Below are 25797 nucleotides of genomic sequence, written 5' to 3'. Positions count from 1 at the left end.
CTGTGAGAACCTGCTGGATCCCACCTCTGCCGAGGTATCAAATTATAGAAAAGTCAATATATTGCCGAAGGCCGGAATGTACTGGCTGTTGTGGGTTTTCTGGGTTGTGTGGCCAGACCTGTTTGTTTTCACTCCAAACATTTTGCCTGCATCTTGGGCTGGTGTCTTCAGAGTTCAAAAGGGGAGGGGAGGTATAGAAATTTAATTTTTTTAAATGTCACACTAAGATGGCACAATATGGAGTGATAGATGAACAGCGGTCTTGCTTGGTATAAAACCACATATTCAGCTCTGGTGTGGGAGGAATCATGGCTTAGTGGTAGAGTATTTGCTTTGCATGGAGAAAGTCCCAGATTCAGTTCTCAACATCATTATTCAAAGGATCTCAAAGGAGGGGGTCAGAAAGCCCCCTCACTGCCTGAGCCCCAAATACTGACCGAAATGAACTTAGGGGTCTGACCGTATCACACAGCTTCATAGGTTCATAAGAACGGGTGGAGTATTTTGACCTTACAGTCACTAGCCAATCTGGCCTTTCTTGCGATTTGTCAGATCTGACTGCTGGTGTGCTTATACACCCTCTTCCTCACAGGTTATTCAAGAATTATTTTATAACACCTCCCTCCACCCATAAAAAAAACAGATCTACAAATATAAAAATTGCCAAATTGGGCAGTTGGCAGATCCTGGGAGTGGGAATGAATTAAGACTCTCTTATTAGCTGAAAAAGACGATCCTCCAGTTATGTGACTTCTTCAGAGGTCATAGAGTTGAGAGACCTCTAAGGGCCATCCAGTCCAACCCCCTGCCATGCAGGAACACACAATCAAAGCACTCCTGCCAGATGGCCATCCAGCCTCTCTTTAAAAACCTCCAAAGAAGGAGACTCCACCACCCTCCAAGGGAGTGCATTCCACTGTCGAACAGCCCTGATAGTCAGGAAGTTCTTCCTGATGTTTAGGTGGAATATCTTTTTCTGCACTTTGAACCCATGACTCCTGGTCTCTGGAGCAGCCGAAAACAAACTTTGTCCCTCTTCAACACAACATCCCTTCAAGTATCTAAACATGGCTATCATGTCACCCCTTAACCTTCTCTAGACTAAACATGCGTAGCTCCCTTAGAGAGAGGAGTGCGCCCATTTGCTTCACTTTCCTTGTGCAGGCCGGGGGAAAAGTTGCGCCTTCCGTGTTTTTGAAACCATGCGGATTCTCTCATCTGCTGTGTGGTGAGTTTGGGAGCAAAGGAAATGTGTGCACATTCGAGAATCTGACCCAAAGATAACGTACCCTTGCTGAAGAGCAGACCTCAATGCCACAAATGGCCACGGGCACTCGATAACTAAAAGTTCTGAAACCACTATTAACAGGAGTTTGACCACTGCATCTCTGCATGATTTACTGGGATGGCTTGGCAATCATCTCTGCGGCCGCTCATCCTGCCCTATCTTTGCATTGGGAGTGAACTGGATCATCAAGTCTCTGCAGAAGTGCTGCAAAGTTGCCAGACCTCAGGGATAGCTCTCTGATGGATCTCTGTACAATTTGCTGATTTGCCACGGTTCTTTTTAGGTCCACCCCTGTACGGGGATGGGAGCTCACATAAGAACATAAGAACGAGCCTGCTGGATCAGACCAGAGTCCATCTAGTCCAGCACTCTGCTACTCGCAGTGGCCCACCAGGTGCCTTTGGGAGCTCATGTGAAGGAGGTGAAAGCAATGGCCTTCTGCTCCTGCTGCTCCCGAGCACCTGGCCTGCTAAGGCATTCAAGAACATAAGAACATAAGTACTAGCCTGCTGGATCAGACCAGAGTCCATCTAGTCCAGCACTCTGCTACTTGCAGTGGCCCACCAGGTGCCTTTGGGAACTCTCCCTCCGAATTGTCCTCATTGCTGAGGTACTGAAAATCACCAGTCAACCAGCATGGCGCAGTTAAGAGCAGATGGACTCCAATCTGGGGCACAGGGTCTGATTTCCTCGCTTCTTCACATGAGCAGCGGACTCGTATCTGGTGAACCGGATTTGCTTCCCCACTCCTAAATTCTTGCTGCTAGTCAAAGTTCTCTCAGAACTCTCTCGGACCCACCTACCTCACACAGTGTCTGTTGTGGGGATAAGGGGTTTGTAAGCCACCTTGAGTCTCCTTACGTGAGAGAAAGGCAGGGTATGAATCCAAACTCTTCTCTTTCTGTCCCTCAGAGGAGGCTGGCCATTGTACCACTGCATGAGTCCCAGTTCTGGGCTTGAGGCTCATCTAGGTTGATGACTTCTTGCTGTCCAGGACTAGGAAGGAAGGGAGATGAACTTCTCTGAGGCCCCTTCCGCACATGCAGAATAATGCAATCTACTTGGAGCAGCAGTGGCGCAGGAGGTTAAGAGCTTGTGTATCTAATCTGGAGGAACCGGGTTTGATTCCCAGCTCTGCCGCCTGAGCTGTGGAGGCTTATCTGGGGAATTCAGTTTAGCCTGGGCACTCCCACACACGCCAGCTGGATGACCTTGGGCTAGTCACAGCTTCTCGGAGCTCTCTCAGCCCCGCCTACCTCACAGGGTGTTTGTTGTGAGGGGGGAAGGGCAAGGAGATTGTCAGCCCCTTTGAGTCTCCTGCAGGAGAGAAAGGGGGGATATAAATCCAAACTCTTCTTCTTCTTCTAGTTTCAATGCAGCTGATTTTTGCGGTGCGGAGTAGCAAAATCTACTTATAATCATGAAAGTGGATTGAAAATGCATTATTCTGCATGTGTGGAAAGACCCTGTAAGTGAGTGTGTTTCTTACACATTCTGAAGGGTTCTTTGGGGGGGGGGGGAGGGTGTATGGAAATGAAATATGCTTCTGAGTTTAGCCATCAGGAGCTTGAAAAACGCCACTCTGGAATCTCCAGTAGAGTCACAAGTTACAGGCTAAGACCTCTGTGCGCAGCTACCCACTGGAATACGTACTCTCGGACTAAATTATTCCAGCAGAAGCAAGCAGTTACTAAGATCCTGTGATGGAGGCACCACATTGGCAGAATCACGGGAGATCGGCCGAGGGAGAAACCAGCCATGGACGATATAGTTGGGGCAGTGGTTGGATTTCAGAATCTGTAACCTGGAGTGGGAACCATGAAGTGTTCAGTTCTGGTCGCCACATCTCAAAAAGGATATCAAAGAGATAGAAAAAGTGCAGAGAAGGGCAACGAGGATGATTGAGGGACTGGAGCACCTTCCTTATGAGGAGAGGCTGCAGCATTTGGGACTCTTTAGTTTGGAGAGGAGACGTCTGAGGGGGGATATGAGTGAAGTCTATAAAATTATGCATGGGGTAGAAAATGTTGACAGAGAGAAATGTTTCTCTCTTTCTCACAATACTAGAACCAGGGGGCATCCATTGAAAATGCTGGGGTGGGAAGAATTGGGACTAATAAAAGGAAACACTTCTCCACGCAACGGGTGATGGGTGTTTGGAATATGCTGCCACAGGAGGTGGGGATGGCCACTCACCTGGATAGCTTTAAAAGGGGCTTGGACAGATTTATGGAGGAGAAGTCGATTTATGGCTACCAATCTTGATCCTCCTTGATCTGAGATTGCAAATGCCTTAACAGTCCAGGTGCTCTCGGGAGCAGCAGCAGCAGCAGAAGGCCATTGCTTTCACCTCCTGCAGGTGAGCTCCCAAAGGCACCTGGTGGGCCACTGCGAGTAGCAGAGAGCTGGACTAGATGGACTCTGGTCTGATCCAGCTGGCTTGTTCTTATGTTCTTATGAAGTGAACCCATTCCTTTTGCGAGCTGGAAACTTGGGTAGATTTCACACAGGGCAAGTTCAATGGGTGCAAGGTGCCATATAACCTGTTTTCTGTGTGGCAGGGGGTGGGGGACTTCATACAGGCCCTGCCCAGTGGTGGGATTCGGCAGGTTCGCACCACTTTGGCAGAACCGACTTGTCAACAACCAGTGGTTAAATTATTTGAATCCCACCACCGGAACCGGTTGCTAAATTATTTGAATCCCACCACTGGTCCCGCCCCCAAAATGAGCATTTATTTTCCCTCAACCTGTTTTGTTTTTTTAAATCGCTAAACAAGCTATTCTTTGGAAAAATCCCAGGTTGGAGCCGGTGCTGCGCGAAGGGTCAGACAGGATGCGCTTTATTTCCCTTCCTTCCACCGCGCTGTCTACGGTCCGAGATAATTATTCTGCCATTTCCCGGCAGTTGCAGGGAGAGCCGGCGTGGTGTAGTGGTTAAGAGCCGGTGCACTCTAATCTGGAGAACCGGGTTTGATCCCCCGCTCTGCCAACCTGAGCTGTGGAGGTTTATCTGGTGAACCAGATTAGCTGGTGCGCTCCAACACATGCCAGTGAAGTGACCTTGGGATAGTCCCAGTTCTTTGGAGCTCTCTCAGCCCCACCCACTTCACAGGATGTTTGTTCTGGGGGGGGGGAGGAGATTGTAAGCCACCTTGAGTCTCTTTACAGGAGAGAAAGGGGTGGGGGATATAAATCCAAACTCTTGTTCTTCTTTTTCTCTTCTTAACAAATTCTGTGAGTTGCATCTGCGTAGCTATGCAGGTGCAGCCGGTCGCATCATGGGCTAGCGTCATGACTGCACGGCTGCATAGCTACGCATGTGTTGCGGGTAATTTAAAAAAGAGAAGTGTCTCGTGTGAAGGCACCACAGCAACCCAGAATATTCCCCTGGGCTCCAATCGCTGCCTGCACAGCACGCCCGTGAACAGGAAAACAGGAAAACGGATTCCTTTATCACGACTGCAACCCGTTATACATTTGCTGCGCAGAACCAACCTTGGATGTTGCTTTGGAAGAGGGGAAAAAAACTACACGGGAGACTGAGTTGTGGAAACGAAATACCTCCCATCCCCCTTCCACGTAATCAGCTCAGATCTGCTGTTAATCCGAGCTAATCAAATTAAAGGGAAGCCTGTTAAACGCAGCTGATCCCAGCACCAGTAAACAGAGCTGTAAAAACAGACTGACAGGCGGACAAAACCTCTGGAGTTTTTCTGTGGGACGTTTACACGCAAAACAACAACCCCACTCTCTCCGGACCCCACGTTTATCTTGGTTTTCGCCCTGATTGAGAGCCAGCGTGGTGGAGTGATGAAGAGAAGGTGGATTCTATTCTGGTGAACTGGGTTTGATTCCACACCCCTCCGCCTGAGCGGCGGAGGCTTACCTGGGGAACCAGATGAGTTTCCTCGCTCCAACATTCCTGCTGGGCGACCTTGGGCTAGTCCCAGTTCTTGCAGGATTCTCTCAACCCCACCTACCTCACAGGGTGTTTGTTGTGAGGGGGGAAGGGCAAGGAGATTGTAAGCCCCTTTGAGTCTCCTATAGGAGAGAAAGGGGGGACATAAATCCAACTCTTCTTCTTCTTGGTCTCCCATTCCAGTACTAAGCAAGGCTGACCCTGTAAGATTTTCAAAGTTAACAGAGGTAGTTTGCCATTGCCTGCCTCTGTGTATTGACCCAGGACTCCCTTGGTGGTCTCCCATCCAAATATTAACCAGGACCGACCCTGCTTAGCTTCAGGGATCTGGCAAGAGCAGGCTAGCCTCAGCCATCAGGTCAGGGTCCCTGCATAAAAGAGAATGTGGATATCCTGGCAGAGGTGAGGTGAAGGTCACAGGCTTCGTCCACCTGTCGTAGTGAAGGGACCACGATTTCCCACCTGTACAGACTCATTCCTAAATTGGTCATTGGTGGTAATGCCCATCCATGAGAGCCACCGAAGTGTAGTGGTTAAGAGCAGGTGGATTCTAATCCGGAGAACTGGGTTTGATTCCCCACTCCTCCAACTGAGTGGCGGAGGCTTATCTGGTTGACCAGATGTGTTTCCGCACTCCTACATTCCTGCTGGGTGACCTTTGGGCCAGTCACAGTTCTCTCTGAATTCTCTAAGCCTCACCTACCTCACAAGGTAGTGGGGAGAGGAAGGGAAAGGAGCTTGTAGGCCACCTTTAGTCTCCTTTCAGGAGAGAAAGGTGGGGTATAAATCCAAAAGTCTTCTTCTCTTCTTCAGGAGCAGCAGTGGCGTAGGAGGTTAAGAGCTCGTGTATCTAATCTGGAGGAACCGGGTTTGATTCCCAGCTCTGCCGCCTGAGCTGTGGAGGCTTATCTGGGGAATTCAGATTCGCCTGTGCACTCCCACACACGCCAGCTGGGTGACCTTGGGCTAGTCACAGCTTCTCGGAGCTCTCTCAGCCCCACCTACCTCACAGGGTGTTTGTTGTGAGGGGGGAAGGGCAAGGAGATTGTCAGCCCCTTTGAGTCTCCTGCAGGAGAGAAAGGGGGAGTATAAATCCAAACTACTCCTCCTCCTTCTCCTCCTCCTCCTCCTCCTCCTCCTCCTCCTCCTCCTCCTCCTCCTCTTCTTCTTCTTCTTCTTCTTCTTCTTCTTCTTCTTCTTCTTCTTCTTCTTCTTCTTCTTCTTCTTCTTCTTCCCCCCCCCCCCCCAGCACGAGCAGGCGGAAGCTGGCTGACAATGCGTTCGTCCAAGAACAACCAAACCCCGGTCCACTCAACGCGTTGCCTGACCTTGGTCTTAATCTACTTACTGATGGAAGTCTGAACCTTAATCAGGGAAGATCGCCCCCAACCGCCCCTCTCTCCCACCCCCCCACCCCCGATTAAAAAGGGAAGGCAAACGTTTTGGATTAAATGGTAATCCAGCTCGGAGGGAAAGTGGAAGGAGTCCAGCTGTGCCCCTGGTAGAATCCCCAGAAAGCCAGGAGGCAGGGCGGAATTTGCTCGGCGTTTCCAAGAGGTGCGCCGATGTCCTTATGAGCCTCTCCTTATGAGGAGAGGCTGCAGCGTTTGGGACTCTTTAGTTTGGAGAGGAGACGTCTGAGGGGGGATACGACTGAAGTCTATACAATTATGCATGGGGTGGAAAATGTGGACAGAGAGAAACTTTTCTCTCTTTCTCACAATACTAGAACCAGGGGGCATTCATTGAAAATGCTGGAGGGACGAATTAGGACTAATAAAGGGAAACACTTCTTCACGCAACGTGTGATTGGTGTTTGGAATATGCTGCCACAGGAGGTGGTGATGGCCACTAACCTGGTTAGCTTTAAAAGAGGCTTGGACAGATTTATGGAGAAGTCGATCTATGGCTACTAATCTTGACCCCTCCTTGATCTCAGATTGCAAATGCCTTAGCAGACCAGGTGCTCGGGAGCAGCAGCAGCAGAAGGCCATTGCTTTCACCTCCTGCCTGTGAGCTCCCAAAGGCACCTGGTGGGCCACTGCGAGTAGCAGAGTGCTGGACTAGATGGATTCTGGTCTGATCCAGCAGGCTCCTTCTTATGTTCTTATGTTCTTAAATGCCTTAGCAGACCCGGTGCTCAGGAGCAGCAGCAGCAGCAGAAGGCCATTGCTTTCACATCCTGCAGGTGAGCTCCCAAAGGCACCTGGTGGGCCACTGCGAGTAGCAGAGTGCTGGACTAGATGGACTCTGGTCTGATCCAGCAGGCTCGTTCTTATGTTCTTATGTCAGTCTGAACACAAAAGTCAGGGCTAAGATTAAAGAGTGTGGCTCTGGCAATCACATGGTCTGCTCTGGCTGTATAAGGCCCCATGATTTGCATGCAGGTTTTGTGGTTTGTCCCCCCCTGCCGTCCCAAATGCCTGGAGGACACGGCTCCGCCGGCTGCGCCATCACTTGGGAAGGGGCACTCCTCGCCCCTGGGAAGTGAGAGATCTACAAACACAGCTCCGAGTCTCTCTTTATTATTTAAATCTTGTCAAAATGGCACAACGGACCGAAAAGAAATGAACGAAACCGACTTTAAAAAGAAAAAGAAAAGGAAGAGAAAAAAACGGCTTTTAATTGTCTTTTCCTGTGATATGAAAACTACAAGCTCCGTATACACCGTTCGATGCAAAGTGTAAAGATGATGGATCCTGGTCTTTGGTGACTAGATTGCACGCAGTCCCCGCGCACACGGGTGCGCTGCTCACACATGCACGCACGCACGCACTCTTTTACACACACACACACACACACACACACACACAACCATTCTTGTATTGGCCGTGTCACGCACTGGGATACCCTCGTTTAACCACAGTTACTATATGTTTCTAGGTTAAAAGGATCTCCTGATAATACCTCCTTTGCTGACAACCGTACGTAGGACCGAAAGACCTGGTTGAGGGGGAAACACGTGGGGCTTCCATGGATATTCAGAGGCAACGAGGGCAGGTGACCCACGTCCCGGGTTCTCCCCCACACCCTGACATTTATTACCCTTGGCAGTGGGGCTAGCAAGATCAGGAAAAACTGGGAAAAGCAGATCCCAGCGAAGACACGGCCGATGCCTCCCACGCGAGGCCACTCAGAGTGAGGGGGGAAGGCCCCGCTCACGTCCACGGCAGGTCTATGGGAATGGCAGCTATAAATGGCTCTACCCGATCAAGTGTAAACAAGAAGACGTTCTGGAATGTTCTGAACCTACATGATTGAACTCGGGGCTCCTACCAGAGGAGTCACAGGGAACCGAGGGGGAGGGCGGAGAAGGGATAGAGCGGATAAAAAGGCAGTACTGGCTGGTCCTTCGGAGACGCGCCTAGAAGGGACGCCCTGCCAGGTCGGAGTAAGCTGGGAGAGGCCTACCTGGCAGGGGAGGCATCCCTCAACATCCCAACCTATGTAGAGAAACGACACAAGAGAAAGGTTCTCCCCCAATGGGCCTACCGTATGTGCCTAGCACCTCTACGCTGGGGGTTCTAATCTAGCGGTAATCTAGAGAGGAAGGGTTTTTTGGGGGGGGTGCTGATCTATTGCTGGTTGTGTCAAAGTGCCCCCCCCCCTGCCCTTCCCCTGCTGGAGAAATTCAGTCAGCAACCCCGGACAGATTGCTCCGACTGCCTCCCCGGACTCTAGAAAAAAAGTAAAATGTTTTACAGCGCAGGAGAAGAACTGGAGGAAGAGGCCGGAAGGACGAAATCTACGAGGTTCCGGGCAACTAGTCTACCCTGAATCGGTAACACGGCTGGATCTGGAAGCGACACCTTTTCACGCAAAGTTTGGCCACTTGGCGGAGCCACAAATTGAATGCACGTTGCAAACTACTGGTTCCTGGAGAGGAGGGGTGGGGCTATGGACTTTAGAGGGACCCTAACCCTCCGAGAAGGACTGGGTGGTGGGGGGGACAGACTCTTTTGTGAGGGGAGAGGCTGTCCCAAGCTCACGAAAAGCCCGGTCACCAACTCTGGCAGTGTTTAGGCACAAGGACTAGAGAAAGAGGGCACTTTTTGCTAGTCTATTATTACATGTTAGTGCTGGTGATGGGTTGCTCTTACAGGTACCCATAGTGTGAGGAGGGGTGAGGGCTACAAATAGAATCTCGGCTCCTTTCTCCCTCCTTCCTTAATGGCCGAGAGGAAATCCGGCTCCTTTCTCTTAACAAGAAGCACAGAGCACAGAGAGAGGGCAGCGGGAAGAAAGGAAACGACACGCAAAAATAGCCTAGCAGATTAAAACCTATACACAGTGGCGTATCTGCCTAGGGACAAGGGGTACCCCTTGTCCCCAGGCGCCACTCTTCTGGTCATGTGGAGGGCACAAAATCGGGCCCCCACGTGACCAGGAAGTCCTGCTGTTATTTTTGCGTGCCTCGACCCCATCTGAGCGGCCTCAACCCCACCCTGGACTCCCCCTCTCTTCAGAAGAGACTGCAGGCTGCTGGCTGGGAACCCAGCCAGCAGGGAGAGTCTGGGGGGGAGGTGGGCACCCTAGACCTTGCCCATGTCCATGGTGACGGGTCGCTCTGTCCCATGTCCATGGTGACATGGGCAGGGTTGAGGTCAGTGGGGGTGGAGCCTGGGGGCATCAGCGGTGGAGCTAGGGTGGTGGGGGCAGAGCCTGGGGGGCGTCCTGGAGACAATTTGTCTCCGGGCGCCATTTGCCCCTGGTACGCTTCTGCCTATACAAAACAGAGTGGAAATCCCCTTGAGACTCTGGTTGTTTGATTCAAAAGGAAGGCTCAAACCCACCTTAACCCATCCAGGAGGGATTTAACCCCTGAACCGGGGTCCGTTATCAGATAGAAAAGGGACCGGGGACCCATACCCAACAACACCACAGGCCCCTTCCGCACACGCAAAATAATGTGTTTTCAAACCACTTTCACAACTGTTTGCAAGTGGATTTTGCTATTCCACACAGCTTCAAAGAGCACTGAAAGCAGTTTGAAAGTGCATTATTCTGCATGTGCGGAATGAGCCACAGTCTTTTACTGGCTAGTTTATCCAGGAAAAATCTACTGCTCTCCTGTTCCTTGTTCACGGTCGCTGACGTTGGCTTATAATTGCGCTACCATGAAATACTCATCGATGGAAGAGAAGAATCCTGCCCTTTCGTAGCTCTCACCAGACATGGCGCACAAGACCGTGCTTCGAGAGCGTCGAGAGATTACTACTGTGTATTTAAGCCGTCTGGAGAACATGCTCCAAATCAGTTATCTGTGTGCTCTCCCCTTGGTTTTTTTTTTAATCGCTTCTCTGTGCAAGCCGGAATCCTTTCTGGGATGTTAACATCTCTATCAACGAAGGCTGTTGTTCTAGCATAGACGAAGAAGAGCCGGGGGAGAGGTTAAGAGTTTATTCAACACTTCGAGATTCCCCACGCATTTTGCAGTTTGCTTTGTCGAGGGGATCTTCTATACAAATTTCTCTGCTCCCGCCGTGCGCGACTGAATGAGCAATTGTTCAAGGTGGTAGCTGAGTCACTTCTGTAGAATTATATAGCAATTCTGTAGACATTTCTATAGGAGATCCCCTGGCAAAGCGCATTGTGAAACGCAAGAGATCTAGAAGAGCTAAATAGAATTTCAACCTTGCATCTTGCTCTCCCTCTGTTTTTTTCCTGCCTACTGGCGGAGACTCATTTCCCCCTCTAACATAATTTCACACATGTGATCCCCCTCCCTCCTACAAAAGGGCAACACTGTGTTGTATTCGTTCAGTTAAATTAGCTTTTTAGCACTCCTCCTCGTGAGAGCCGGCGTGGCGTAGTGGTTAAGAGCAGGTGGATTCTAATCCGGAAAACTGGGTTTGCTTCCCCGCTCCTCCGCCTGAGTGGCAGAGGCTTATCTGGTGAACCAGATGTGTTTCCACACTCCTACACTCCTGCTGGGTGATCTTGACCTAGTCACGGTCCTCTCAGAACTCTCTCAGCCTCACCTACTTCACAAGGTATCTTTTGGGGGGAGAGGAAGGGGAAGGAGCTTGTCAGCCACCTTGAGTCTCCTTACAGGAGAGAAACGGGGGAGTATAAATCCAAACTCTTCTTCTTCTAAGCAGGAGCAAGGAGCAGCAGATACGCTGGATCCGTCAATCGGGAACAAAACGGGTCGGTGGTTATTGGCTGGCACCTCTAGGCAGCACTTGGATTTTTTAAAAAACCAACTCCATGGGGGGCAACCCACAGACAGGGGCCATAATGCACCTTCAAGTTAGGGGTTACCTGAGCCAGGGTCAGGGAGAAGCCGCAGCTTTCCGTCTGAGGGTGGGTTGGGGCCTCCCGGGGGCCCCGGCCCAGCGCTGACGCTGAGCTCATGGCGGTTAACAGCAAAGGTGGGTGTGGCTTTCTATCCCATTGTCTCTGGGGTGGTGGGGACAGGCAGAAGGAGAGGGACTTGGGGGGGCCAAGCGGCCTACCCTTCCCTCCCCACGGAACCGGGGTTTCTACGGTTACACACACTCGCACGAAACGCCGGGAGATGCATATTGCACAGATCTGGGGGTGGTGGAAAAATCACTCGATAAAATATCTCCTCGTCGAGAACGTCCCTAAAGGAGGGGGAGAGACGGGGGGAGTCACTCCTTCAGGAACGGCCATAAACTGGCTGTTACTCGCTTAGGGCTAGTCTGGGGGGGGGCGTTTAAGCTGAGCACTTCCTCATGCCCAGAACTTCGGCCTTTTCCTCGGCCTGATTTCTCAGACCTCTTGCTTCACATCTGGCGAGGGAGCGAACCATAGAACTGCTCGGTCACGAGGTTCCCACGTTGAAAAATGATGTTACTCTTGATGCAGTTCCTTCCCCCAACCCCCAAAAGCCTAAAACTTGGGGCCTACGGGGCTCAGATACACACGAAACCGATCCACCGGCAGGGGTGGCTTCCCCACACAAAGGCTGACGAAGGAGCTCAAAACGGGGCGGAGGGGGCTCGACTCAGCCTTCTGTAGGTTCCTTTCTACTGCGGTGTTCAAAATTAGGAAGGGGCCGAAGAAACGGTTTCCACCCTCTTCCCGTTGAGATAGGACTTGGAACGACACCGAGCGTATGTTCCGGAACCGCCTGCCCGTTCTACGACACCGAACTCTGCCCTACCCCTTTCCCCATCCCTGGGTCTGCCCCAGTAGTTCTGTTCTCCAAGAAGGTGACTCTTCTCCTCCTACACGTCAGAAGATGCTGTCCTGGGTTTTTCTCGAGGCCTCACATGTTGGACGTGAACTTTGGTTTCCCGGTGTCCACCTCGGGGCTAAACGCCACGGAGCCCTTACGGGACGGGCTGGCCACGTGCCGGGGCGTGGAGGCAGGGGACTGTGGAGTGCTTGCCCCACTGATGGACCGGCTAGAACCCAAAGGCACCTGCTGGGTAGAGGCAGGCTGGCCTGTGGCGGCAGTGGCTGGCTTGGATGACAGCCCTGTGACTGAGGGGGACGACCAGTGCGTCAGATTCCCAACTGACTTCCCAGCCTGCTGAGAGGGGCCCATGTCCGCCTGGAGAGCAAGCCGGTTCGGTAAGGACGGCTGGGAGGCTGAAAGCGGCCGTATATCTTGGGTGAGGCAGCCCACGGAAAGGCCCTGCGTGCTCCGGTGCTTCACCAGCTGCTGGGGCTGCAAAAACAGGGAGATGTGGGAGCCAGTGGCTCGCGACAGGCTGTAGTGAAGAGTTCGTCCGGGGAGGATCGACGAGGCGCTTGCTGGCTGTGGCAGGAGTGAGGTCGAGACCGAAGCGCCGCGGGATTTGGAGAGTCGCGGCTGGTGCTCTCCGGGGACCGGTTCTACCTTTTGGACAGGCCGAGGGATGGCTTGTCCCAGAGGGCCTCCTCTTGGTCCTAAACTTTCAAAGGGTGACGGGCACTGGACCATGGGCGAAGAAGGAGACCCAGCCGCTGGAGTCTGTAAATGGGACTGCGCCCCCGAAGCTGGGGAGCTGACCGAGGAAGGCCGCGAGCCACCCAGGCTGGGTTGGGAACGGCGTGGGTGTCGGGGGATGAATGCGGAGTCTGGAGAGAGAGGGCTGGACAGAGAAGACGGTGGCAGGAAGATGTGAGCTGCCAAGCTCTGCTGGTGCGTTAGCGCGATCGCCACGTTGGTGGTGGCCGCGGCGGTCTGCAGCGGCGCGTGTACCAGCGGCTCCCAGATCACTGGCTTGCCGCTCAGCTCCCGCCCGGCCATCACTGGCGGCAGGTCCTGGATGTTATGCGCCATGTCGCGGTCGTGTTTGACGATCTGCTGGATGATCTCGTTGTTCACGCTGCTGGAGCTGTGCTCCGCCCGCTTGCGCAGGAGGATCGAGTTCTTCTTGCCTGGGGGGAGAAAGGGAGACATGTATGGGAGCGTAAGAAAGGCGCGTTTTCAAACAACAGTGCAGCAAGAAAAGCGGGATGACTCGAGACAAAGATCCATCTTGTCCGGCATCCTGTCCCAAACAGAGGTCCTGTTTGGTCTCCCCGCTCCTCCACATGAGTGGCGGTCTAGTCTGGAGAACGAGGCTCGGTCCCCCACTCCTCCACATGCAGCCTGCTGGGTGACCTTGGGCCAGTCACAGTTCTCTCCGAACTCGCTCAGCCCCACCTACCTCACAAGGTGCCTGTTAGGGGGAGAGGAAGAAAAGGTGATTGTGAGCCGCTTTGAGACTCCTTAAAGTAGAGAAAAGCAGGGTATGATGAACGACTGAGACCAATAGTTCCTCCAATCCACAGGTATCAGAGTCACGGCCCTCCAGACGTTATGGACTACAGTTCCCATCATCCCCTGGCAGGGTATGATGGGAACTGTAGTCCATAACATCTGGAGGGCCGCGACTTTGACACCTATGCTCTAATGGTTCCTGAGTGCCAGGGGCGTACCACCTAGGGGGACATATGGGGTCAAATGTCCTCGGGCTGCGGCCATTTAGTCACGGGGGAGTGAAAAATAACCCCCACACCCCTTTTCCTTCCCTCCAGGTCCATACACTGAGATGACCTAGTGCAAAAAGATATTGTTTGCTGGGGGGGAGGGTTATACGGGAGGGTTATACAGGGTCATACGGGAGGCGATTTTGCACCGGGTTACATATCCCATAGATACGCCTCTGCCCAATGCTGTACGGAACGTCACAGACACTGAGTGGAACTGAACTGCTTGGGAGAGCGCCCCCCCCCCCGCTGGGCAGCCCCCTTATCTACATGGCACCAATATGGTGACCACGCAGCCACACAGGGAACGTTGACTACGAGGGACACATGTGGGCCTGCGGCTTTGTTCTTGCAAGGTCACTGGGGTGGGGGGAACCATACATAATGAACCCCGTTACTGGCTGTTGCCAACATCCACACAAGAAACTGCCTTATACTGAATTAGACTCTCCGTCCATCAGGACAGTCATATCTAAGACTGGCAGCTGCTCTCCAGGTTCCCGCCAGGTTCCCGCCTGGAGAAGCCATTAAACTTGGGACCTCGAGCGTGCAAAGACAAGGCTCATCCACTAAGCAGTGGCATAGCGCCAATGGGACAGGGAGGCACCCCACCCCTGGTGTGCGCCGTTGGGGTCACATGGGGCAGAAAACCGCCTCCACAGCCCTACCCTGCCCCATCCCCAGAGCACCCCCATGTCCCCACCCTTGTGTCGCCACCCCCACACACCCCTTACCTTACTTCTTCTCTCTTGCCCTTAGTTCGTCTCTCATTCCCCTCAGTTCTGCAGTCTGGTGAGAACTACACTTCCCAGGAGACCTTGCTCCAGGGAATTGTAGTTCCCACCAGGCTGCAGGGGAGAGGAACTAAGAGGTAGGAGAAAGAATCTAAGGTAAGTGGGGGGGTGGAGGGGTGGAAGCCACAGGGGGCTGTGAGGGGGGCATGGGAGCAGGGCCAGACATGATTTTGCCCCCCACCCCTTTGCCACTGAGCCCCAGACTGTCCCAGCCACTCACCTATGCGGTCCAGCCGGTCCATAGCTACTGTTTCAAAGGCTCTGCGCATCATGGGGTACTCCTCCAAGACCTCGTTGAAGTTGTCCACCGAGAGGGAGTAGAGGCGGCAATAGGTGTCTGCTCGCACACTGGCTGTGCGCCGGCCCCGGGTCAGAAGGCAGATCTCTGGAAGGACGAGGAGATCACACAGCGTCAGGAATCACATGCCCACATTCACCCATCTATCTATCTATCTATCTATCTATCTATCTATCTATCTATCCATCCATCCATCCATCCATCCATCCATCCATCCATCCATCCATCCATCCATCCATCCATCCATCCATCCATCCATCCATCCATCCATCCATCCATCCATCCATCCATCCATCCATCCATCCATCCATCCATCCATCCATCCATCCATCCATCCATCCATCCATCCATCCATCCATCCATCCATCCATCCATCCATCCATCCATCCATCCATCCATCCATCCATCCATCCATCCATCCATCCATCCATCCATCCATCCATCCATCCATCCATCCATCCATCCATCTATCCATCTATCTATCTATCTATTTATTTATTAGATTTGGTATACTGCCCACCCCCGAAGTGCTCTGGGCGGTGTACAGATAAAAGCCAAAACTATAATCAATACAAGATAAAACCAATACACAGAATAATACAAAATTTAAAAAATATACATTAAAAATTCCAGAGTCTGCATCATAGAAAACCCATCTGTTTATGTTTTAATTTGTATATTAAGTTATGATGTACACCGCCCTGAGCCTACTGGGAAGGGCAGTCTAAAAATATAATAAATAAACCGACCGACCGACCGACCGACCGACCGACAGACAGACAGACAGACAGACAGACAGACAGACAGACAGACAGACAGACAGACAGACAGACAAGACAGACAGACAAGACAGACAGACAGACAGACCAACTAACTTTAGGTGGTGGGACTGGCATAAACAACCAGTTAGATGGTTCATGGGGGGTTTAGCGGGGGGGAGCAGACAATCAGCAGCCAGCCCCCCCCCAATGCCGGTGGAACAGCTCAGTTTTACAGGCCTGCGGAACTGTCCAAGGTCACGCAGGGCCCTGATGGCTGAAGGGAAGGTATTCCACCAGGCAGGGGTCAGGGCAGTAAAGACCGTGGCCCGGGTAGAGGTTACCGCATCTTTGAGGGGCGGGGGGCCACCAGCAAATTTGCCTCTGCAAAACGAATGGATTGCTAACCCTTTATTCACTGGGGCAGTGCAGTGGCTAGATTGCGAGACTTTGACCGGCAAAGCCCAGATTCGAATCCCCGTCCTGGCCGTTGGGTGTCCTTGAGCTGCAGACTTTCGTTTTCAGAAGAACCCCCGTCGTGGGTGGGCAGGATAGTAAGTCTAACGAACCGATGACTAAAATTCCCCCCCCCACGAAATGTTGTTCCGCCTTCTAAAACTGACCGCCGAAGTAGGAGCCGTCCGAGAGTTTCATTTCCTTGGAGCCGCGCGTCAGGATGCTGACCACCCCGTGCTGAATGAAATACATTTTCTTGCCCACGGTTCCCTCCCGGATGATGAAGTCGGCCGGCTGGAAGACCTCGAAGCGCAGCTTGGTCAACATGGCGGTCACGAAGTTGGGATCCGCGTTGGCGAAAAGAGGCATGTTGGCCACCAGATTGCGGCAGTTGAAGTTGATGATCTCCTGGTTCCCAGGGAGGGAGAGGAGGAAGGCAGAAACCTTTAGTCCGAACCCTAACCATCGCCTACATTTCACGTTCGCTCCGGAATTAAACATGGGCGTCTTAGTGTTGTTGTTCTGCAATACACGCTACAGGGGTCAGTGCTATCAGTCACAGACCAGGAAAGGGATCTGGGCGTCTTAGTTGATAGTTCCGTGGGAATGTCCACTCAATGCCTGGCAGCTGTGAAAAAGGCCAACTCTACGCTGGGGATCATTAGGAAAGGAATTGAGAATAAAACGGCCAAGATTGTCATGCCCTTAGATAAAGCCGTGGTGCGACCGCACTTGGAGTCCTGTGTCCAGTTCTGGTCGCCGCATCTCCAAAAGGATATCGAAGAGATAGAAAAAGGGCAGAGAAGGGCAACGAGGATGATTGAGGGACTGGAGCACCTTCCCTATGAGGAGAGGCTGCAGCGTTTGGGACTCTTTAGTTTGGAGAGGAGGCGGCTGAGAGGGGATACGATTGAAGTCTATAGAATTATGCATGGGGTAGAAAATGTGGACAGAGAGAAATTTTTCTCTCTTTCTCACAATACTAGAGCCAGGGGGCATCCTTTGAAAATGCTGGGGGGAAGAATTAGGACTAGTAAAAGGAAACACTTCTTCACGCAACGTGTGATTGGTGTTTGGAATATGCTGCCACAGGAGGTGGTGACGGCCACTCACCTGGATGGCTTTAAAAAGGGCTTGGACAGATTTATGGAGGAGAAGTCAATTTATGGCTACCAATCTTGATCCTCTTGATCTGAGATTGCAAATGCCTTAACAGTCCAGGTGCTCGGGAGCAACAGCCGCAGAAGGCCATTGTGTTCACATCCTGCATGTGAGCTCCCAAAGGCACCTGGTGGGCCACTGCGAGTAGCAGAGTGCTGGACTAGATGGACTCTGGTCTGATCCAGCTGGCTTGTTCTCATGTTCTTATGTTCTTATGTGACGGACACAGGGTTGCCGCTAAAAACAGCAGCTCTGTAATTCATTCTGCCTCTTTCCCCCATCTCTGTATCCACTGGGATTTGTGTTCCCTTTACTGCCGGGGCATGGCTCTGACAATCTTCTGTCGCATTTCGCAAAACTTGGAGGAGAAGAAACAATAGCTCCAATATTCGCCTCTATCCTACAACCGAATTCCCCCCATTCCAGATACACTCAGGAATTAGACGTGTGACAGACGCAGGGCTGCCGCTGAAAACGGCAGCCCCGCAATTCATTCTCCTACTTTTCCCCATCTCAGTATCGACTGGGATTTGTGTTCTCTTTGCTCCCAGAGCCTGGCTCTGACAATCTTCTGTCGCATTTCGCAAAACTCGGAGGAGAAAAAACATTAGCTCGAATATCCGCCTCCATCCTAAAACCGAATCCCCCCATTCCAGATTCACTCAGGAATCAGACATTGTGACAGGCGCAAGGTTGCTGCTGGAAACAGCCGCTCTGATCGCCTTCTTTCCTTCCCGCAACAATGTCTAAAAAGCGTCGTGATGGGCAGATTTCGCTGCCTCTGTATCCCCTGGGATTTGTTCTCTCTTTACTCCTGGGGCATTGCTCTGAAAACCCTCCGTGGTATTTCACAGGAGGCGGAGGAGCAGAAGCTCAGAAGCAAAGAAAGAACACCTTTCCGCATTTCCCTGTCGTGGGCAGAGAGAGCGGATACTGTGAAAATCCTTTTTAAAATTACTATCAGTGTATTCGGCTTTGAACCCAAGATTCAAGGACCCGGGGGAAAGCCAACTGTGTTTTGCAAAACAGAAATGAAGATTCTTTTTTTGAATACAACAGAAAGAAACCTCATTAAAATGAGCCTTTGACTAATACTAGATACTGAAATGCTAACCTAAAAATGTTTTTTTTTACAACAAAAACTCTAATTTTAAGCGGGGAGCGGGGTTGTTAGCTATAGTTGCGGTTTCTGAGCTTTGGGATTGAAAATGGGGCTTAAGCATTGTCACAGAGCCTTTAGTCACAGAGCCTTTAGTTATTTCCCTTTTAAGATTCAGTTTCCCTGTAGTTAGTATGGGTTTTGCCTCATTGTTAAGTCTTTCCTGGGAAGGTGTTTTAGTTAGTCCCTGCCCCTTTAAGACTTTTGTCCCAGCAGACAATTCTCCTTTCCCCACCCAGAAGCCCTCTGTGTTAGTTATTCAGTTAATCTATGAGGTGCTAAGGGTGAGGATCTCCACACTGTTCGTAACGTCTATGTAAACCGTATAGGTCCAGACAAGACCATAGGTTTATATGGTGGTCTAAAAAGAGAACAAGCCAAGTTCGTCTACAGCAAGAGCAAGTATTCCAGAGCTACAAGGAAGCAAGGGACTGTCTACCAGCCAACAGCAGCCGGAGAAGAGACAAGTTTACAGCTTCCTACAGCCTGAGGATACGCAAGTACTCTTGTTTAGTTAACCCTGGGAGGAGTTAGGGTCTTGTTTCTTCCTTTGAATAAAGCCATTTTAAGAACTGTAGAAACTGGCTTGCATTCCCCCTTTTTGTCCCAACCAAGAACAGGGCACCTCAATCAAAGACGCTGCGGGGGGGGGGGGGGCAGAACAAGCATACTTGAAAGAAGTACACATTACCTGGAGCCAGACTCCTTTGATCTCCATAAAAGATCTAAGGAACTTCACTACCACTGTAAACTACAAGTATTTATCAGCATCCGACCTCAGTACCTGGCCGAAGTAAACAGAGAGCACTTTGCAGAAGTTCAGATGTACTCCCTTGCTAATGAATTTCTGGGTTCCACCCTTCGCCCCATTTAACACGTAATGCCCAGCGTGCAGGAAGTACACAGCGTTATTTTTCTCCCACAGAATTTAGGGTCCCCCCGTGAAACGGATGAGCATTAGATTAGTACAAACCAAAGGGAGTCGTTGATCACACAGCGCACAATTCATTTATGGAACTGATTGCCACAAGGTGTGGTAATGACCATTGGCTAAAAGGGGACAGAAATAATATCTTAAATCATAGGTGTCAAACTTGCGGCCCTCCAGATGTTATGGACTACACTTCCCATCATCCCCTGCTGGCAGGGGATGATGGGAAGTGTAGTCCATAACATCTGGAGGGCCACGAGTTTGACACCTGTGTCTTAAATCTATGGATGGCTATTAGCCACAATACTCAAATGGAACTTCCATGTTGAGGGGCAGTATACCTCTGAATACCAGACCGACTTCAAAGGAAAAGTGTGGCCTTCATGCTCGGCTTGCAGGTGTTTAGGGGAAAGAGTTAGCCACTGGGTGAAACAAGATGCTTGACTAGCTGGCCCTTGGATTGGATCCGGCAGGGTTTGTCTGACGTTATTCTAAGCCAGTGGTGGCGAACCTTTGGCACTCCAGATGTCATGGACTACAATTCCCATCAGCCCCTTCCAGCATGGTCAAGTTCGCCACCACGGTTCTAAGCCCTGGCTCAAACCACAACTTGATGCGGACATTCTTTTTAATGGTTGTGGTGGGTTTTCCGGGCTGCATGGCCGTGGTCTGGTAGATCTTGATCCAGTGAGAAGGGAATGTTTAGTGGGGTATATTGTCCATGTCCCAGGGTGGGGAACCCATCACTAAGCGTTCGGGTGGAACTTGCAATGCAAAGGTGTGGTTGAGTGCGTTGTATTGCGGGTGGGGTTTTCAGTCCATTTATATTCGTATTTGCATTTCCTGCAGTAGCAACAGGATTAGTGAATGCAAATCCCGTGTCTGGGTGGGGTTCGTCGTCCATGAACCTAGAACGCCCTTCGCCTTTGATTCTGGCGTACATAGCCCACTAAGCATTCCCACTGGACACAGTGTGTAACACACTTCCCTCTGTGATACACCTCCGAAGAGGCCGGCCACAGATGCAGGCGAACATTAGGAACAAGATCTACCAGACCTCGGCCGCAGAACCCAGGAAACCCACGACAACCCGTTGAATCCGGCCGTGAAAGCCTTCGACAATACAATGCTTTTTTAATGTCCAGTTCAGAGCTCAGTACCCCAACCTAGCGATGGCGAACCTTTTCGAGACCGAGTGCCCAAACTGCAACCCAAAACCCACTTTTTTATCGCAAAGTGCCAACATGGCAATTTAACCTGAATACTGAGGTTTCAGTTTAGAAAAAACGGTTGGCTCCGAGGCGTGCGTTACTTGGGAGTAAGCTTGGTGATAGTCAGTGGCTTTGCTTTGAAGCAACCATGCAACTCTTCCAATGGGTGAATCACGACCCTAGGAGGGCTTGCTCAGAAGCAAGCCCCATTGCCAGCCACCGAGCTTACTCCCAGGTAAAGGATCGCGCTTTAGTTCTTCGCATGAAAATCAGTGGGGTTTAATAGCGCTTAGCAGGGTTACCGACACTGCTTCCCCAAAACTAGGTCTTAGGTTTAATGCTAATAATCGAGCCCAGCGGCCCAGGCCAGCCTAGATGTGCGGGGGGGACTCTGTTTGCGCGTGTCCACAGAGAGGGCTCTGAGTGCCACCTCTGGCACCCGTGCCATAGGTTCGCCACCACTGCCCCAACCCGACCCAAACAGGGATTGCCAAAACCGTACCTCCTTCAGAGGCTCGCTCAATTCCCCGAGGATATTTTCCTCATCAAACATCTTCCCCTGGTAACGGTGTTCGTAGTATTCATGGATCCGCTGGCGGGTGTCTCCCGGCAATTTATGGAAAGACATGTATTGTTCCACTTGCTTGTACTGTGGGGGGGAAAGACCGAGAAGGACATGAAGAAAGTTTGGCTTTGGTAGGCAGGTAGTGCTGAGAGAGGTTAGAGAGAACGGTGACAAACCCAGGGTTCCTCAGCAGGCTTCATGTGCAGGAGCAGAGAAACAAATCTGGATCACCAGATAGGAATTCACCGGTCATGCGGAGGTGTGGGGAATTCAAAACCCAGTTCTCCGGGTTACAGGCCCAGGTTTGAATCCCCACTCAGCCCCACAATGCTTGGGCTACTCACTGTCCCTCTCAGCTCAACCTCTCTCATGGGTTAGAAGAAGAAGAAGAAGAAGAAGAAGAAGAAGAAGAAGAAGAAGAAGAAGAAGAAGAAGAAGAAGAAGAAGAAGAAGAAGAAGAAGAAGAAGAAGAAGAAGAAGAAGAAGAAGAAGAAGAAGAAGAAGAGGAGGAGGGGGAGGAGGAGGAGGAGGAGGAGGAGGAGGAGGAGTTTGGATTTATATCCCCCCTTTCTCTCCTGTAGGAGACTCAAAGGGGCTTACAATCTCCTTGCCCTTCCCCCCTCACAACAAACACCCTGTGAGGTGGGTGGGGCTGAGAGAGCTCCGAGAAGCTGTGACTAGCCCAAGGTCACCCAGCTGGCGTGTGTGGGAGTGCACAGGCTAATCTGAATTCCTCAGATAAGCCTCCACAGCTCAGGCGGCAAAGCTGGGAATCAAACCTGGTTCCTCCAGATCAGAGAGCACCTGCTCTTAGCCAGTACGCCACTACGCCACTGCTGCTCAAAGGGGCTTACAATCTCCTTTCCCTCCCCCCTCCCAACAAAAAGCACCCTGTGCGGCGGGTGGGGCTGAGAGAGCTCCGGAGAATTGTGACTAGCCCAAGGTCACCCAGCTGGCGCGTGTTGGAGTGCACAAGCTAATCTGGTTCCCCAGAGTAGCCTCCACAACTCAAGCGGCAGAGCGGGGAATCAAACCCGGTTCTCCAGATCAGAGTGCACCTGCTCTTAACCACTACACCACGCTGGTAGTTGTGAGTGTAGCACAGAGGAGCGGAGGAGAACGCGAGCTGCTTTGGTTTCCCCCCCGGGGACGAAGGCAGGGCGTAAAGTAAGTAAGTAAAAGGAACAGGCCGGCCCAAAGAACCTTCTTTCCCTTTCTCACCTTCTCCTGGTACTGGCGGCGGGAGGAGTCCAGGGACTGGATGAGCGCAGTGGCGTGGCCGATGAACATGGCGTAGCAGGTGGCGCCCACGATCATGCTCAGCATGGTCAGCCACACGTCGGTCATGCCCTCGGGCGCCTGCTGCCCGTACCCGATGCACAGCATGTGGCTCATGGCCTTGAAGAGCGCGTGCGAGTATTGCTTCCCCCAAGAGTCATTCTGTAGGGCAGAGAAAGAGAGGAACTGCACCGAAGATCAGTAACTGGTACGGGGGACACGTGATCAGAAGCCGGCCTGCAAACAGCTTGGTCGCCTCGGGTGAACACGGTGTAAGGTTGTGATTTAGTTAGAGTTGTTGGTTCGGCCTTGGAGGAGATTCCTCCGGCGCCGTTGGGCTGCTTGCCCGGCGCAGTTGTTATCGCTTGCTTCACCTTGCTTTCTGTCTGTGTGAAACTTCTGCTGGTTTGTGGGAACGAGGAATTGTTTATGTCCAGTTCTTGGCGGGAAGAGAGGCCCGTAAAAGCGGCCGCCCGACAAGGGGAGGGGGGTTAGATTCTGCATTGCCTGTAGAGTCGATCGTGAAAGCCAACTCATTAAAGAACTATTAAGGTTACTTTTGGACTGGACCTTGCTGATTCCTTACACACGGACCGATTCCATGTGGCCAGGCAGAAAGTTATTTTTGTAGGTTTTTCCCCCAGGCCGTTTGCATGCTGGGAATTATTATTATTATTATTATTATTATTTATTAGATTTTTATACTGCCCTATCCCCGAGGGGCTCCGGGCGGTGTACAACAATAAACATAATATAACATAAAATGGCTAAATCTTTAAAAGCAGCAATAAAACAGTAAAAGCTAAATCTCATAAATACAATAAAAATACTAGCATAAATATAAATATAAATATAAATGGCGTCCAGCCGCTCCATGATTTCCATGCTGATTTCCATGCTGACCAACGGCCTAATAATTTCTGTGGGCAACTCGATCCTATAGGTTCGTTTTCAGAGCGGCTGGCAGCTTATGGAACATTGAGCTAATTGACAATCTTCATCTCAGCTCCTGACCTGATTGATAAAACCAGTTGTGCTACAACCGGTTGCTTGTTTTCTGCTGCTCCAGAGACTCCTGCAGCTCCAGGAGTCACGGGTTCAAGGTGCAGGAAAAGGGATTCCACCTGAACATCAGGAAGAACTTCCTGCCCATCAGAGCTGCTAGATTTTGGAACGCACTACCTCGGAGAGTGGTGGAATCTCCTTCTTTGGAGGTTTTTAGGCTGGATGAACATATGTCGGGAGTGCTCTGACTGTGTGTTCCTGCATGGCAGGTGGATTGGGCTTGATGGCCCTTCTGGTCTCTTCCAACTCTGCCCCTCCCTTCCTCTGCAGAGAGACCCTGGGCTTCCTTGGGGGGTAAGCCAGGTCTGCCGTACATAGCTTCAAAGCTCTGATGAGACTGAACTAGGCTGGGCTATTCAGGTTGGGGCTGAATCAGAGGTGGGATCCAGCAGGTTCTCACCAGTTCCCGAGAGTGGGTTACTAATTATTTGTGTGTGCCGAGAGGGGGTGACTAATTGGGTCTGCTTTTCCGTTAGAAATTCCATTAGGTCCCAAAATCATAAAGTCCTGTTGTTTCCTATGTGGCTGGTTAGCGAAGGTAGAAAACGGGATAATTCTCCCTGTTGGGCTGTTTTAAAAACATGTTTTAGAATATATGGTCAAGTTCCTTGTTCAAGGAAAGTGTCCTTCTTTTGATTTCTAGAAACAACATTAAGTATTTGAAAGTATTAAGTGTTTGACAGGCAGTCAATTAGAGGAGAAGTAGTTGTTTCTGTTGGCAGCAGACGATAGGACTTGCTAGGATGAGTTTAAATTATGGACAGAAAGATACCAGCTGGAAATTAGGAACTTTTTTTTTACAGTAAGAGTTTTTTTTACAGTAACAGAGAAATTATTATTGCCCCGCCCCCGGAATGCCTGGCCATGCCCCTGTCATGCCCTGCCCAGCCCCATTGCCGCTACGCCACTGTTTGAATCCCACCACCATGGGAACCTGTTACTAAAATTTTTGGATCCCACCACTGGGCTGAATGTGTGTATGACTGTCCAGTTTGCAGGGTTTTTTTTAAAAAGATGAGAAGATTCATGGTCCTTAGTGGAATGCAGAGGGAGAAACAATCTGAGTCGTCACCCGGTAGTTTAAAATCTTGCTCTCTTCCCAACCGAAAAACAAGTCCCTTTCCCCCATCTTGACAGTGGCGTAGGAGGTTAAGAGCTCGTGTATCTAATCTGGAGGAACCGGGTTTGATTCCCAGCTCTGCCGCCTGAGCTGTGGAGGCTTATCTGGGGAATTCAGATTAGCCTGCACACTCCCACACACACGCCAGCTGGGTGACCTTGGGCTAGTCACAGCTTCTCGGAGCTCTCTCAGCCCCACCCATGTCACAGGGTGTTTGTTGTGAGGGGGGAAGGGCAAGGAGATTGTCAGCCCCTTTTAGTCTCCTACAGGCGAGAAAGGGGGGATATGAATCCAAACTCCTCCTCCTCCTCCTCCTCCTCCTCCTCCTCCTCCTCCTCCTCCTCCTCCTCCTCCTCCTTCTTCTTCCTCTCCACTGGTACTGTGAAGAAATCTGGGTGGTGAAAAGTGCTGTCAAGTCGACCAGGCTCTTGGGATCCCCATAAAGATTTACGAAGAAGATGAAGAAGAAAAGGAGGAGGAGGAATTTGGATTTATACCCCACTTTTCACTACCATTAAGGAGTCTCAAAGCGGCTGACAAACTCCTCTTCCCTTCCTCTCCCCACAACAGACACCTGGCGAGGCCAGTGGGGCTGAGAGAGTTCTGAGAGAACTGTGCCTGGCCCAAGGTTACCCAGCAGGCTTCATGTGGAGGAGCAAGGAACCCCATTCAGAGTCCGCCACTCAGGTGGAGGAGTGAGGACTCCAACCCGGTTCTCCGGATTAGAGTCCGCCGCTCTTAGTCACGACTCCACGCTGACTCTCGAGAACTGCCTTCTCCCATATGTTTCTTCCAGGGACTAAGGTTACAGGAAGAAACCTCTCTAACTAACTGCTGCTGCATTGCAGGGGGTTGGACTTG

General features: G+C 51.3%; 1 protein-coding gene across 1 annotated transcript in view; it reads right to left on the bottom strand.

Annotated features, from left to right (window-relative positions):
* Window positions 1-11204: 11204 nt before the first annotated feature.
* HCN3 (hyperpolarization activated cyclic nucleotide gated potassium channel 3) overlaps window positions 11205-25797 on the bottom strand; it is a 37904-nt gene continuing 23311 nt past the window's right edge. Inside the window, exons 4-8 of the mRNA XM_048510497.1 lie at window positions 22695-22913; window positions 21411-21557; window positions 16614-16854; window positions 15155-15319; window positions 11205-13546 (exon numbers count right to left, since the gene is read on the bottom strand). Coding sequence (XP_048366454.1) covers window positions 12447-13546; window positions 15155-15319; window positions 16614-16854; window positions 21411-21557; window positions 22695-22913 — 1872 coding nt within the window. The 3' untranslated portion in view covers window positions 11205-12446. The remainder of the gene's footprint in view (window positions 13547-15154; window positions 15320-16613; window positions 16855-21410; window positions 21558-22694; window positions 22914-25797) is intronic.

Source organism: Sphaerodactylus townsendi, linkage group LG01, assembly GCF_021028975.2.
Source record: "Sphaerodactylus townsendi isolate TG3544 linkage group LG01, MPM_Stown_v2.3, whole genome shotgun sequence".
Taxonomy (NCBI): Eukaryota; Metazoa; Chordata; class Lepidosauria; order Squamata; family Sphaerodactylidae; genus Sphaerodactylus; species Sphaerodactylus townsendi.
This window is presented reverse-complemented; position numbering and strand designations above follow the sequence as displayed.